This window comes from Asparagus officinalis, chromosome 7, assembly GCF_001876935.1.
Source record: "Asparagus officinalis chromosome 7, Aspof.V1, whole genome shotgun sequence".
In the NCBI taxonomy this organism is placed as follows: Eukaryota; Viridiplantae; Streptophyta; class Magnoliopsida; order Asparagales; family Asparagaceae; genus Asparagus; species Asparagus officinalis.
Genome location: NC_033800.1, coordinates 70,824,561 through 70,841,751, shown reverse-complemented (window position 1 = coordinate 70,841,751; position 17,191 = coordinate 70,824,561). Strand labels below are relative to the sequence as shown.

At 33.9% G+C, this 17,191-nt stretch overlaps 1 protein-coding gene across 2 annotated transcripts in view; it reads left to right on the top strand.

Moving 5' to 3' along the window:
* LOC109849087 overlaps positions 1-17,159 on the top strand; it is a 19,633-nt gene extending 2,474 nt beyond the window's left edge. The window contains exons 3-4 of one of the 2 annotated variants that reach the window (XM_020418878.1): positions 16,622-16,672; positions 16,732-17,159. In XM_020418878.1, coding sequence (XP_020274467.1) covers positions 16,622-16,672; positions 16,732-16,755 — 75 coding nt within the window. In that variant the 3' untranslated portion in view covers positions 16,756-17,159. The remainder of the gene's footprint in view (positions 1-16,621; positions 16,673-16,731) is intronic. The other variant, XM_020418877.1, reaches the window with a different exon arrangement.

The window sequence follows — 17,191 nt, the reverse complement described above, 5'->3', positions numbered from 1 at the left end:
GTAAACTTTGGGATTGTTGTCGGACAGTCCACGGGTGCATGATAAGGAGTCAAATCCTCGACTTTGAAAACTAGCTTGATGGTAAAATCTTGTGGAATGTCCAAATCATATGCATTCGAACCAATCTTACTCAAAAGGACAAATTTTAAAAACACCCCTTTTTCGGAATTAAATAGCAAAATCAATCGTTTGAAAAAAAATAGCAAAATCAACCATTTTCAGATGAAAATGGTTGATTTTGCTGCTGGATTTTTTTTCAGATTGGACATGACTAGTAGTCCCGTCCATTTCGTGTAAATAAAACCCCCACCTCTTCATCCGACTTTTCCTCTATCATTCGTCCACAAATCAAGAAATGGTCGTCGTCGCCGCCCTCTCTCTTCCCTCTTCATCCTCAACTCCACGGTCCAACTCTCTCTTCAGGGCCAAACCCAGGCCCAGGCTCGCTCAAGCCACCATCGTCGAGGCCCAGCCCAGTCCCCCCGCCGGCGACGGTGGCGGAGCTAATGGAGTCCCGCAGGCGGAGCCCCTGGTGGCGATCAAAATCTTTTTGAGAGATCGGGCCGAGGATTTGTAGGCCGAGGCGAGGGCCATGGCGCTCACGGTCAACGCCTTTGCCTACAGGCCTGAGCTCCTCGCTCAGAAATATGGTTTCCGACCAGTAAATGTGCAACTTTTAACCCTAGTTTTTGCTAAATTTGGGGGGTTTTGGTCTGGAGTTTGGCCTACTTATGGTTTGGAGTAGGTGGCGCTGGAGGATGCTGGAGATATTGACGGGCTGGGGACGTTTACACTGAAGTCGTTGCTGGATGATCGGAGAGGGGTGCTTGAAAAGATGAAGAAGGAGAGGGCGAGGCGGGTGACGTCGCGGGCGAGGCGGATGGGGGAGGGGGAGAGAGAAGTCGGGTGAAGAGGTTGGGGTTTTATTTACACGAAATGGACGGGACTACTAGTCCCGTCCAACCTGAAAAAATTCTTACAGCAAAATTGATCCTTTTCATCTGAAAAGGGTCGATTTTGCTATTTTTTTTTGTCAAACGATCGATTTTACTATTTAATTAAAAAAAGTGTTTTTAAAAATTTGACCTACTCAGAACACGGAATGAACCTGTACGTCAGGCATGAAATTTTCGTATAGCTCCCTTAGGGAACCTCTCATGTCGAACCCTAAGCATAACCATACCTTCGATTGAAACTTTCTATAATCGTTTATGAGAAACTGCAACAAACTTATAATTATCATTGTTTATTGCTACCAGCCTATGAATCTCATTATACAAATCATGCAAATGTTGTGCAAAGGACTCAGCTGAGGCACTGGGTCTAGCTCCTGATGGCACTGGTAGTAAGTTTATAGGTTTCTTAGGTCGACAACATGTAACAATCTTAAATGAACTCAACCCTATAGACCTATTGACTAAACTACTATATGCAAACTCTATCGTAGGTAACACCAAATCCCACCTAGACACATGATGACCAACTAGACACCCTTATTAGTCTGGGGATGGTAAACCGTCGAAAACTGTAATAAAGTATTGAGTTTCTTCCAAAGTATCTTCCAAAGGTGGCTCGTGAACCTTACATCTCTATCTGAAATAATAGTCTTAGGAAGACCGTGCAATCAAACTACCTCTTTAAAAAAGAGGTGTGCAATGTGGGAAGCATATGCAGTTTTGTTGTAGTGAATGAAATGTGTCATCTTTGAAAAGCTATCCACTACAACCAATATTGAATCGTGTTTGCTAAACGCGCGAGGGAGACTTATGACAACATCCATGCTAACATCCTGCCATAGAGCAAAAGGTATAGGTAAAGGTGCATAAACCTGTATTTTATTTCCTACAGTTAGCAACCTTACATACTCGACGATGACGCAACTCTCACTACATCTCGCTTGACACTTGGTCAGTAAAATCTATCCTCAACCAATATCCTTGTCTTATCCCGGTCAAAGTGTCCAGCTTCTCACACATGTATTTCCCAAATTAGATGATCATTAAGGGAGGTGTTGGGAATGTACAAGTGGTTACTCCTAAAGAGAAAATCATCGATAATGGTGAAACCTACTACACTAATAGGAGGATCTTATGTCAAAGAGGCATAAAATCTCACCAAAATCCTGACAAGTTGGGTAGTCGTGAATGACTCGATCAAATCCTACCACTTGTGCACTCAAGGACTGTAAAATGACCACCTTCCTACTCAAAGCGTTAGTGAGTTTATTCTCAACACCTGCACAATGTTTGAGAGCAAAATGTGCTCCTGTATAAACTCAACCCAGTTGACATGTTGGTGCCCTAATCTCTTATGAGACTTTTAAAGTACTGTGTGACCTGATGGTCGTAGTATATGATAAACTCTGCAGGTAGTAAATAATTACGCTAATATGGCAGACTCAGCACCATGGCATTAAATTCTCAGTCTTAATTAGAATAACATTATAGAGTTTTATTCAACTTCTCGCTAAAGAAAGCGATAGGATGACCATCTTGACTCAACATGCCTCAAATACCTAATCGAAGCATCACATTATGGCTACCTCAAATGCCTCAAGAAAGCGTTAGTGAGTTTTATTCTATACCATTATGGCACCTTAAATGCCTTCGAGAAGTCAGGAAGGCTAATGACCGGGGTAGTAGTCAGTTTTTCCTTGATCTCCCCAAAAATTCTAACAACAGATTTAGTCAACTCAAACTCCCCTTTCTTAAGACAACTCGTGATGAGAGTCATAATGGTAATGAATCCTTAATAAACCTCCTATAAATAGTGGCCAACCTATGGAAAGTCCTAGCCTCATGAATAGCAATAATAGTAAGCCATTCTCTAGTGGCCTTGACCTTGTCGGGGTATTATGCTGCTACACCATCAACAATGATGAACCCTAATTACACAAATGACATAAAAACACACTCCTTTAAATTAACATAAAATTTCTCCTTTTGAAGTCTCTAAAACCCGTGTCAAGTGAAGATGATGCTCTTCCTGGGTTTGATTAAATATCAGAATATCGTCAAAGTAGCCAATAAACTGGCCTAAAAAAGGACACAAAATCTGAGACATAACCCTCATAAAAGTGCTAGGAGCATTTGATAGTCCAGGGGGTATGACTGGTCAGTGGTCACTCATATAATCTGTCATTAATAGTAAAGACAGACTTACATTCATCGTCTTCGCATATGAGGATCTGATGGTAACCACTACATAGATTTACCTTCAAGAAGATACAAGATCCGCCCATTGTATCTAAAAGATCATCAAGTCTAGGAATGGGAAACTGATACTTGACTGTGATCTTGTTGACGGCTCTAGTATACACGCACATCCTCTAGCTGCCCTCTTTCTTGAGAGTGAGTAACATAGGAACGCCACAATGACAAACTCTCTAATAAAGCCCTTCCACAATAACTCATCTACCAAGTGTTTAAGTTCAGTATGCTCTGTGAGGTTCATCCTATAGTGTGGTAAGTTGGGTAAAGTAGAGCTTGGTAATGATCATGTTCATCACCTGCACCTCAACCTTTTGATCCCTCACACCCTAATTTGCAAGGTAGGGGTATGCGATATGACAAAATTGTAAATACAATAAAATATATAATTTATAGTAGCATGTAGATTATAAATAGGGAGCTAATTTGAAGTGCACATTGCAGGTAATGAATCAATAACATGGATCGTAATGAGCTTTAGAAGAATTGTAGACAATGTGAAAACTAGGAAGAGAGTGAAGACAACAAAGAGAAAATGGATCAAATTGTACATAACTCTCTTGAATCTTGTAATCAACGTACATGTAAATATCATATATATGAGATCAAATTTGATTTTCAGTTACTAGTCACCTTAAGCATACAAAAGTTACAATTATGCTCTCAAAAGTTAGAACTATATCCAAAATACTACAAGCATTCCTAAAATGCTACAAGTATTCCACCAAAATGCTACAAGTGTACCACCAAAATACAAGTATACCCCTAAAATACTACAAGTATAGCCAAAATGCTTCAAGTATAGCCAAAATATAACAAGCACATTCTATCTTAATTTGAACTTACATGCTTAGAACCAGTTTCTTGGCCATCATCATTTCCACACTCTTCAAACACAACCGCTTTAAGTTCCGGCTCATCAAGAGAAAGATTAGCAATCTCTAATATGCTGGTACCATCAAAAGATTCAAATTCATGTCCTAGATCTCACATTCTTGTCTCTCCTTGAGAGTATTCGAGGATTTCCTTGAGAGAAGACGAAGATTTGTATCCAAATTTTCCGCTCGTTTTGGTCTCATCTTATTCCTCTTTATGAGTGAATGAACTTATAGGTACTCTAATTCCTCTAATAATAAGACGAGGAACATAGATGCTCAAGCAACTTGAATGTCAATTCTGGTAACATGTGCGTAAAAGTTAGATAACTCACCACAATTTGGCATCCATTTGCCCTCTATCATACAAAGATTCATGGTTCAAAAATGCATCCGATGCACCGGAAAATTTTGCAAGTTCAATATTCATCATTCGTCATTCTTTGCAATTAGGAAAGTACCTCTTCAAACACTTCAATCTTTCATTGCAAATTTCAAGATCCTTATGTGGTGCAATTCGATTTGGTGCGCCGGTGAGCCATTGTGCACAATAATACCTAGAAGATTTAAAAAAAATTAGTGAATGAACCAAAGAATGAACACTAAAAGTATAGTAAAAAAGTAAACAACTAACTTCGGGTTGAGGGAATGAGCCAAACAATGAACTGGTGTGTTGCTCTTGTTCTATCATCTACTAAAGTAGTATGCATCACATTATAAACTAAAGATTCTTCACTCTTGCCTTTTTTTCTATAAATTGAGTTCTTCATGTTTTCAATCATAGAATCTCGCATGTCATAAATTATATGAAGGTTAGGCTTGTCAGTGTTGGCGAACTAAATTATATTATAAATAGGCTCTGTGAAGGAAATGATATATTCTATCTTGTCCCATCATATAACATCCAAAATCCATCGCTTGACAAGATATAGTTTTCTAACATCATCCTGGTACAAGCTCAAACTCTCACTAATCACCAAGTCAAGAAGAACATGTTTTATCTCCTTGAACCGCCGCTATAATTACCGAAGCAAAACGAGCTTCCGAGATAGCAAGCATTGTCAATCCCACAAGATTATTAAACATCATCACTAATCTCATAGAGTGATTCGTTATGAAGTTTCTAATCATTCACATCTCCGGTAATGTCAGCAATCCAACTACATTCTTCATACACAGGCTCATTTGTTTCGGTGTTTTTTGCTGCACAAATATATTTTAGTGTAAGATTTAATGTGTGAACTACACATGGAATCTAAAAAATATGCAGATATTTTCTCTCCACAGTACCCCCCACAGAGTTGCAACGGTGCATTATCTACTATAACTTGCACGACATTTTGAGGACTCACGTCTTCAATAACTTCCAAAAGATTCTCCGTAATATATTTCATATTTTTAGTATGACCATCTGCATGATGGTATTCAAGAACATCAGCCTACCTTCGGTCACTGCCATCATGTTAATGATGTATTCTTTGTGAGTCGGACTTGCAATAGACACCCTTCTCTTTTCATGTGTTTTTTATAGGTTCTAAAAAGTTTTCAATGTGTGCTCTATCTTTTTGCAAAAGACTTATTTTTAAAAGATTATACCCCGATGAAGCATAACCTCCAATTGCGTTATTTGTCGTATACTTGTAAGATTGAAGGAAATATGGATTCTTCGCTAAATTAAACAATAGAACCCCCTTTAAAACATACATGCAATTAGACTATTTAGATGGTCTCGAGTTCTACCATTAAGAATTTGTTCTATATTTCGTCCACCGACTCGACCTTCTTTTTTTTCCCCTTGCAACTTCGGTGTTGAGGTTGTTGATGTAGGTAATGAGGCACTCTTTTTCCTTCTTTGACTTCAATCGAAGCTCCGCTTGATTAACTACTCTCTTTATCTCAATAATATTTTCACGTCTTACACTTTTGCAAACTTTGATCCCAAGCCCTTCTGTATTTAAGAGTTGACCTCACTTTCCAATAAGAACTCTTAAAAATTTCACGGTAATAGTTGCATTGCTATTGAGTTTGCTCAACTTCCCAGTGGTTTATTAAGCTTTGTAACACATATCCAAATAGGAGCATGATCATCTTCTTGTTCACTTTCTAAATCCACGACACTAGAATCCGACTCCATTGTCTTGCATAACCATATAATTCTAAGATAAGCCATAGAGGAGCTACCATTTACCACCAAATCATATATGAACTGTAAACATATGTACCACTACAATCTGTTTTATAGGAAACATACAATCTGTTGAAGTTATAATGATGCAAATCTGTTTTACAGTAAATAACAAAGATGCAAATCTGTTGTAGTTATAATGTGCTTGATGCCATCTTAATCTTTAGAATGTAATCAAATATTTTACAAGAAATATAATCAATGGAGAACAAAAACTTCTTAATTGAAACTTAGCTGAGCTTAATTGAAATTGATGCAATCATAATCTGTAAACTTCTTATCTACTAATTTAAGTTAAATAACCGAACTTCTTATCTACATATTTAAGTAAAATAACTAAATCGAAATTGATCAAAAATCACGGAGAACAAAAATAGGGAATTTAACTGAAATTGATCTTAAAACCAAGGAGAACAAAAACAGGCAAATTAACTAAAATTGATAAAAACTCATTAACATAAATCTTCACAATGAGAGTAAGGCTTAAAAACCAATGGTACGCCTTTGAAACAAGAAATCGAGCGAAAACATTCTCTAAAATCTTCATAATAATAAAACCTAAATACAAAAAGCAACCGTGGAGAACGAAAATAAAACTTAAAAACTCAATTAAATGTCAAGTTTGAAAACCCTAAAAAAACCCTAAATCTTCATAATTAACTAATTAGCACGTATTTTGTAGTCTTTTTTAACACTCTCTCTATCTAGCATTGAGTACCAAAGTTTGAACGCAAGTTTGCAGAGATCAGAGGCTTGGAGAGAGCGAAGGGCAGAGAAGGAGGTCTGTGTTCTGATATAATATATATATTATATATATATATATATATATATATATATATATATATATATACTATATATATATATATATATAGAGAGAGAAGAGAGGGAGAGAGAGAGAGAGAGAGAGAGAGAGAGAGAGAGCGGTTATTTGGGGGGAAATTAGAGATATTTAGTATGCGAGTATAGGTTAACGGGGTCAAAATGAGTAGGTTTTTAAAACCTGATAAGAATAAAACCCTAATTTTTTAGCCTTTCTTCGATAAGTTGCGACTAAAAGAGAAACCGTCGTGTCCCATGCATATCGGGCGCGTATCCATACCCGAAACAGGTCGGATACTGGTATGGTGCCAAAAATCTGTACCCAAGCATCATAGCTCACACCTTTTCATCGACTAGATCCAACCATGCAAGAGTTTTGACTTGCTTCGATGAGCTCTCATGATCTGATCGAGTATCGTCGTCATCGAATCTGCTCTGATTGACCCTCAATGAGTCATGATCTCTCGTCACAAGACGTTATAACACGGCTCTGGAAATTTATTAAAGATTTAAAAATCTACCCACTCCTTTTAGATCTCCATCACATTCGAGTACCCGCCAAAGTTTATAATATCAAGAACCTCGTATTTTCCTATCGGACCTGGATTAGCGTCAAAGACAGCACATTTAAGATCCTTCAACTTTCAGATTGGAGTCCCCGTCACGATCTGCATCAAATACTTAATGAAACGAAACAGGATATCATTAGTGAGTTGGTCCATTATTATTACTTGCATCACTATGTGTATTGTAACAAAGGTTCTCCTTCATGGACCCACTAGGTTCGTACTGTATGACAATTCAACTCATGAAGAGTGAATCTCCAAGTTGTATTTCTAGAATACATATATGGTGTTTCTCTAACTTTTATCGCCCAATTAATTAGCATTAGTGTTTGCTAGCTCTAACTGAAATTATTGATGCAATCAAATGATTTATCATCGATTGGTGCGATGGTATAAGAGTGTATATCAAGCTACACACATGTTGAAGATAGTAAGTACATTCTCCTATTTATTTTACAAGAAATCTTAGTGTGCACGAGATAATATGGTTTTTTTGGTTAAAGATATTTCAAGATGGATGATTATTCATCACAAGAATGAAGGCGATAGGATAGAATCATAGAAGAGATAAGAAATATTAGAATGTTAAAGAATTCATACAAACTACATATGCTTCATGCAATACAAGAAGACAAATCTTCCCATTCACTCAAAAATATAAGCACATATCTAGGAGTCCTACATGCATTGTGGATCTTTTGCTATTAAAGCATTTCTAGTGAATATTTTGCTATTATAGCATTTTGGACATACTGGACCATACATTATGAATCATTTTCAAATTCATGATTTTTATAGGCTATGACCTATGTTTTTTGTAATTTTTGCTCGTTTTGATCTAATGAAAATTAAGTATGTCTATGTAAAGATTTACGATTTTCATGGGTACATATAATTTTTGTCTATTTTCGTTTATTTTGATCAAATGACAATTAAGTATGTATAGTTCAACATTCATGATTTTTATTGGCTATAACTCACGATTTTTACAATTTTTGTATGTCTTGACCGAGTGGAAATTAAGCATGTGTACATCAAGATTTTCGATTTTCATGGGCGATAACCCGTATTTTGTCAACTTTCTTTTGTTTCGACCAAATGATAATTAGATATTCTTGCTTTAAAGTTAATGATTTTCGTGGGCTATATAACCCACAATTATTTAAAATTTTATTCTTTTCATCCAAATGGTAATTAAGTATGTGCACATCAAACATTTTAATTTTCATGGCTATAATCCATGATTTATTTTTATTTTTGTTAGTTTCATATGAATGGAAATTTACTTATGCGTACATCAAAATTTGTGATTTCATGGACAACCTATGATTTTTGTCAACTTTCATTCATTTCATCCAAGTAGCAATGTAGTACACGTAGCACAAAATTCTTGATTTTCATGGGCTATAACATGCGATTTTTGTCAATTGTTATTCATTTCAAGCAAATGGCAATTAAATACAGGTAATTCAAAATTCATGATTTTCACGGGTTATAACCCACAATTTCCATTTTTTGTTCACTTTGACCAAATGGAAATTAAATTTGTTTATATAAAAATTGTGGCTTTCATTGGTTATACCCATAAATTTTGTCAAAATTTATTCACTTTCAAATGACAATTAAGTATGCGTTGTTACAAATTCATGACTTTCATTAGCTACCAACGATTTTTGCAACTTTTGTTCTTTTTGACCAAATAAAAAAGTTAGACTTTTATAGGTTGTACAGCAAGACTATTCTCAATTTTCATTCAATTTGACCAAATAGAAATTAAGTGTGCCTAGTTCAAAATTCATGATTTTCATTTGCTATTAATCATAATTTTTGTTCATTTCGACAAAATAGTAATTATATATGGTTAGTTCAAATTTCATGATTTTCATAGGCTATAACTTACTGTTTTTTTCAATTTTGTTTGCATCAACCAAATAAAAATTAAGTATATGTACATCAAAATTTGCAGTTTTCATGGGTTATAACCCATGATTCTTGCTAATTTTGTTCATTTCGACTAAATGACAACTAAGTACGCGTAGTTCAAAATTTATGATTTTCATGGTACAACCCATGATTTTTGTAATTTTGTTCATTATGACCAAGTAAAAATTAAGTATGTGTACATAAAAATTTATTGTTTTCATGAGCTATAACCATGATGTTTGTCAATTTTGGTCTATTTTGACCAAATGTCAATTAAGTATGTGTAGTATAAAATTCATGATTTTCATGGGTTATAACTCATGGTTTTTGCAATTTCGACTGATTGGAAATTAGGTACGTGTACATAAAAATTTGTAATTTTTACAAGATTTTTCTCATTTTCCATTCATTTCAACCAAATGTTTATTAAGTATGCGTAGTTTAATATTCATGATTTTCGTGGGCTATAACCCATGATTTTTGCAAGTTTTGACGCAACTGATATAAAATATGTTTACATAAATATTTACGGTTTTCATGAGCCTTAATAATGATTTTTATTAATTGTCATTAATTTTTGACGAAATGACAATTATGTACGCGTATTAATTATTTTTATGAGTTATAACCCACAATTTTTATAATTTTTGACTGACTGGGAATTATGTGTGCACCAAAATTTATGATTTTCATAGGTTATAGTCAACGATTTTTGTGAATTTGCATTCATTTTGACCAAATGATAACTAATTACGTATAATCCGAAATTCATGATTTTCATAGGCTATAACCCATGTTTTTTTCTTAATTTTTGCTCGTTTCGATTGAATGAAACTATAGAGCATACATAATTTATGATTTTTATGGGTTATAACCCGAGGTTTTTGTTTTTGTTTTTGATCAAATTACAATTAAGTAGGCGTAATTCAAAATTCTTGATTTTTTATGAGATATAATCTTATGTTGCACAGTTACGGGTGCTGACACGGACATGGGTGCAGATACAGCACGTGAAAAAATCGTGAAAGTTAGGATATCGGGACACAGTTATATACATACATATTAGAATCAATAATCCATATAAGGTCGATCTTGTTTTTCAAGCACATGTTATGAGAACTATAATCCTTATACCAAAATCCATATACCACTTGTTTTTTAACTAGATATCCGAGCAAACTTTTTAAATCATACTTATGAACTACGTACATGCTAAAACGAAGTTGTCCCAAGTCCAATGAGTTCTATAAATTTGAGATGAAGTGTACAATATACATATCAAGAAGTATAGGCATGAGCTCTTTGAACTAAAGTGTGTAATATAGTTGAGTACATGTTTGAGTTATGTATATTGATTCAAGCAGTGTCCAAGAGTGTCGAACACGTACATGGACATAGTTATGAGAATCTAAATGAAGTGTCCAAGTAACCTAGGCTATAACTCACGATTATTGCTATTGTTATTCATTTTAACCGAATAAAAATTAAGTATATGTATATTAAAATTTGTGATTTTCCTTGGCTACCCGCAATTTTTATCACCTTTCTTTCATTTCGACTGAATGGCAATTTAGTACGTGTGCTTCAAAATAGATGATTTTCATAGGCTATTATTAGGATCTAGATGCAAGCCTAAAAGGGGGGTTGAATAGGGTTGCAAGCTTTTTCGGGTGTTTTAAAAATTATATTGAAATATCACAAACTTAGCAACGTAATGTAAGCAAACACTTTGCAAGCAAGAAAAAATAACCATAGAAAAGCACGAGAATTTTTATAGTGGTTCGGATCAAAATCCTATGTAGACTCTTCCTCCTTGTTAGGAGGGGCTTCCATACTATATGATAAGGTTCTTGGAAAACAAACCCAATCTAGTAGACAATTAGAAGATCACACCCTAATCTAGCCGTGTCTGCCAGCAACCTATTATAATGGTGTAACCTAGTTCTGCTAGTAACCATCTTCCTCAATTCACTCCGACTTAAGTACGTTGTCAAATCTCTTCCTCAATTTACTTAGGTTTGAGTATGCTGTCAAACAAAACTAATCAGAATGATCATAATAAAAGTGTTCTACCAAACTCAACATCAATTAAACGCAATAGAATGATTTTGTAGCCCTTTTATAGATCAAACCATTCTTTAAAAGACTATATCGTCGTATCGTACATGAACAAAAATTGCAAACGGGTTCTCTATTTTGACAGATTTCGGGGTATTTACGGTTCTGCACTGGTTCACTAAATTGATCATATCTTGAGCTCTACAACTCTGATTTGGCTCAAACTGATTATATAGATTTGTTATTGAATAACAGACAATCTTATGTGCTTCAAATCTAAAATTACAAAATCGTTCACCTGCACATTTATTAAAACACGTTATATAATAAATAAATATATATATATATATATATTTTCATTTGATAATTATATCGAATGTTATCATATACCATTATATATATATTATATTATGTATTATATAGTATAATACTACTATTATATAAGTATGAGAAAAATGATATGTTTGGTCCAAGCATAAATTTTATGCTTGGTAGTAGGTGTCTATCTCCAGTCCACTCATTCCAATTCCCTAACACTTCCCAACTCATGTGAATTAAGCCCCCTAATTTTTTCAATAGTGAGAAGGTGAATATGTTACCTTACTATCAAGCATAAAAATTTATGTTGTTACCAAGCATACTCATTTCTCTCTAATCTCCTCTCTCTCTGTATATATATATATCTATATATATTATTACTAATATAATTATAGTATTATATTAATATACTATGAGAAATATGGGTATCGCTTGTACAAGCACAAATTTTGGCTGTAGGCGGGGCCCACAATTCTCTCACTCATTCAAATGAGGGACACATTCACCATGGTTGAGGAGTGCATGGAGGATATGCAACCATTTGAATGATGAAGGCGGTTATGCCATCATCACTACACAAGCATAATTTTTTGTCTGTATCAAGCATGACCATGTCTCCTCTCTCTCTCTCTATATATTAAAACATATATATAATATATATATATGATATAATACTATTATATATATATATAGTATATATATAATATAATCATATATATATAATATATTATATATATATATATATATTTATACATGTTTGTTAATTATCAAACCGAGTTGATCATGATACACGTACCAACAACTATAACCAATGATTTCTCAAATTTTTGTTCTTTTCATTCAAATGGTAATTAAGTATGTGAACATAAATTTTTTTGATTTTCATGGGCTATTATAATCCACGTTTTTTGTCAATTATTTTAGTTTTAACCAAATGGAAATTTACTTGTGTTTACCAAAATTTATGATATTCGTGGGCCCCCCATGAATTTTGTCAATTTTCATTCATTTTATCCAAATGCTAATTAAATATGTGTAGCTCAAAATTCATGATTTTCATGGGTTATAACTCACGATTTTTATCAATTTTTATCTTAATATTAAAAAAAAAAGGTTTATGGCGCTAATCAATCGGTCAATTAAGCGAAAAAGGGGTTCAATCATGTGGGATTGGCAAAATACGATCCATTATGCAGGCATTCGCTTAAACCGGCATGCTTGAATTGTGTATTTATGTGGGTGCTTTTCAATTCAGATACGGGTCTACAAATTTTACCCAAAACCAAATCGAAAACTTCAAAAAAAAAGATAAAAAAAAAACTAACACTCTTCTCTTTCTCTGTCTTGTCTCGCTCACTAAAACTCGCCGCTCCCCATCTTTTCTCTTTCTTATTCTCATTGAAACCCTAATCCCTGTTACTTCCCTAAAATTCTCACTGAAACTTGTTTCTTTTCATTATTGTCATTGCTTCTATCTTCCTAAAGTCATGATTGTAGGAGAAACTCAAAACCCTAAGTTAATTTTGTTATTGCTATCTCAGTGTCATGATTTATAATAACCATGAATCTTGAGTTACATCACTACCCGAACTCTAAGTCGATTTTTTTTTTGGCTTATGGACGTTTAGTTTTAGTTTAAGTGTTTAATTTAGTGACTTTTTTAGCATCAAGTTACGTTTGATATATGAGTTTATTATATAGTCAATTTTTATATATGGATTGAGCTTTTTTAAGTGGTTAACTAGTTATTGATTGTTAAATTGCATATTTGTTGGTCTTTTCTTAGTATATTTTCTATTTTCATGAATACTATATATGTGAAATATGATAAATAATAAACATATTATATTAAAATTTTCATAATGCATAATTCCACTTAATTCAATTAATTAACGCAAAATCTAATTAATTATTGAGCACTTTTGGGCCGCATGAACATGAAATCGTGTTTTTGAACATTAAAATTTGCTCCTTTCAACCAAATGATAAAATTTATGATTTTCATAAGCTATAATCTATAAGTTTTCTAATGTTTGTTCGTTTCGACCGAATGGGAAATTAAGCATGTTTACATAAAAGTTTGTGATTTTTATAGGTTATATATAACCCATAATTTTTGTTATTTTTTATTCATTTTGACCAAATGGCAATTAAGAATGTGTTAGTTACAATTTTCTTAAAAAAAAGAATGCATAGTTACAAATTAGCCTATCATTTTTGCAGCTTTTGTTCGTTTCAACCAAATGAAAATTAAGTATGTGTAATTAAACTTACGATTTTCATGGGTTATAACTCATTCTTGTCAATTTTGGTTCATTTCAACCGACAATCAAGTACGCATAGTTCAAAATTCATGAGTTTCATGGTCTATAAACCACGAGTTTTGTCAATTTTTGTTCATTTCGACTAAATGTCCGTTAAGTACACATAGTTGAAAATTCATGATTTTCATGGGCTATAATCCATTATTTTCTTAGTTTTTGTTCGTTTCGCTTGAATGAAAATTAAGTATGTATACGTAAAATTTTGTGATTTTCATGGGTTACGATTTATATTTTTTGTCAATTTTTATTTGTTTTGACCAAATAGCAATTAAGTATGCGTAGTTCAAACTCATGATTTTCCAGTTATAGCCCATGATTTTTTTGCAATTTTTTTTTGTTACAACCAAATCAAAATTAAGTATTTTTACGTAAAAGTCGCGATCTTCATGTACTATAGCCTTGATGTTTGTCAATTTTGTTTCATTTCAACCAAATGACAATTATGTACGCGTAATTCGAAATTCATGATTTACATGAGCTGTAATCCATATTTTCAATTTCTTTCGTTTTGATCACATGGAAATTAAGGCTCTGTTAGGATTGAGAGGAATAAGGGAGAAGGGAAGGTAGGAGTGACAATTCACACCATTTGGATAGCTTTTAAAGAGCGAGGTGTTTCCCTTCGTTCCCCTAAGTTCGCCCTAACAATACAAAATTTGTTCCCCTCCAAAATAGGGTGGAAATTAAGGGAAGGGAACTCAATTAACTTTCCTTTTCTTCTCTCCTATTTTCCTTAACTTCCTCTACCCCAAATGAAATCCAAACAGGCCCTAAGTATGTGTACATAAAGATATGCGATAACACATGATTTTATCAATTTTCATTCATATCAACCATATGACAATTAAGTAACACATCACAACTGTCCTACTGGTTTGCTTTGTGGTATTGGCTCAAAAGGCTAAGGGTCGATCCGAGTCTTTGACATGTCTATACCTAATCTTTAATTATTAGGCATTGCAACACTTGTGCTAGGGCACCCTAGGCCCTAGGGTTTACTTAGGCTTGTATTAAGCCAAGGCTCCTCGCACAAAAAAGGCAATTAACGCATAACTCAAAATTCATGGAAGGCTATGACTCACGACTTTTTGCAATTTTCGATCAATTGGAAATTAATATGTATATATCTAAATTTGCAATTTGCATGGGTTATAGTCCACAATCTTTTTGAATTTTCGTTCATTTCAACCAAATGGCAATTAGGTATGTGCAGTTCAAAGTTCATGATTTTCATGAGATCTAACCTATGGTTTTTGCAAGTTTTGACCTAGTGAAAATAAAGTATGTGTACATAAATATTGACGATTTTCATATGTTGTAACCTACGATTTTTTTTAAGTTTCATTCATTTCATACAAATGGCAATTAAGTACACATAATTCAAAATTCATGATTTTTATGGGTTATAATCCATAATTTTTACAATAGCTGATTGGAAATAAGTATGTATTCATCAAAATTTATAATTTTCATGTACTATAATTCATGATTTTGTGAATCTGCGTTCATTTCAAGCAAATGACAATCAAAATTCATGGATTTCATAAGCTATATAATCCACCTTTTTTGCAATTTTTGCTCGTTTCGACCGAATGAAATTTAAGTATGTGTACATAGAGATTTACGATTTTTATGAGTTATAACCCACGATTTTTGTTAATTTTCGTCAATTTCAACTAAACGGCAATTAAGTACGCATAGTTCACAATTTATGAGTTTCATGGGCTAAACCACGATTTTATCCACTTTTGTTCATTTCGACGAATGGAAATTAACTATGTTTATATCAAAAAATTCCGGTTTTTATGGGCTATAACCTATGATTTTTGTCAATATTGACCAAATGGTAAGTAAATATAAATTCATGATTTTCATGAGCTACTTCATGATTTTTGTCAATTTTTGTTCATTTCGATCTAATGAAAATTAAGTACGCATAGTTTGGGATTCATGATTTTCATTGGCTATAAATCATTTCGAGTCGTGTTCTAACAATAATAAGGTATGATATTGATACGCAACATACGCTTAATTATTTCATACTACTAGATAACCCCTTATTAACAATTTTTATGTTGTGCATAACTTGCACGTATAATATTTTTAATAGTGCCTAGGAATTCTAGACATGTGATAGGATGCTATGTTACTCTTATAATAGAAATCTTGCAAAACCAAGAAAGTAGGCTACGGGTGAGTTTAGATAGTTTTTGCAATTGTTTCTTTTCTTTCCTTCTCTGCAAGACTGCAATTGTATCATGTAGCATCTTATTTTTATCGCCTTTTGTTCATCAAAACCCTTGTCATCATATTGCAATGGAACTAAAAAGCAACTTGCTCACAGGTCAAGGGAGCTTTGGAAGGTGCCGAGGATAGGTTAGCCGTGCTGCGAAAGGTAACAATCGTACGCTTTGCCTTGCCCTAGTTTGGATTTCTATCCTAAAGAGATCTTAGTTCATTGTTTCAGGAAAATGTTGACCTGCGGAAGAAAGTAGAAACTTTGACACAAAAGGTTGATGACAGACAACGACATTGCAATTGTAGCCGAACGGCAACCTAAATTTGACGACGACTTTATTGTGCGAACTCCGAACTGTGCCTGCCGGTAGCAATCTTGCTTTGATGTCTTCCTGCAAGCGGATGACATATCAGCGTCATTGGAATTATGGAAGGATGATACTCAAGTTCAGTAGTAGCTCTGAAGAAAACCCTCATTCTTTCTTTCATAGTACTGATCTTACCAAATTTTTTTGATGAAATCATGTTTTGAGAGGCAGCCTAGCAGTTTTGTCTCTTATTATAGAACGATTGGAAGAATATTTGTCCTCTGGGGGGGGAAATTATACGTAACACCGGAGGGGGGAAACCATCTATTTACTGTTTACATGACGCCAATATAATTTTTTGTTTTGTT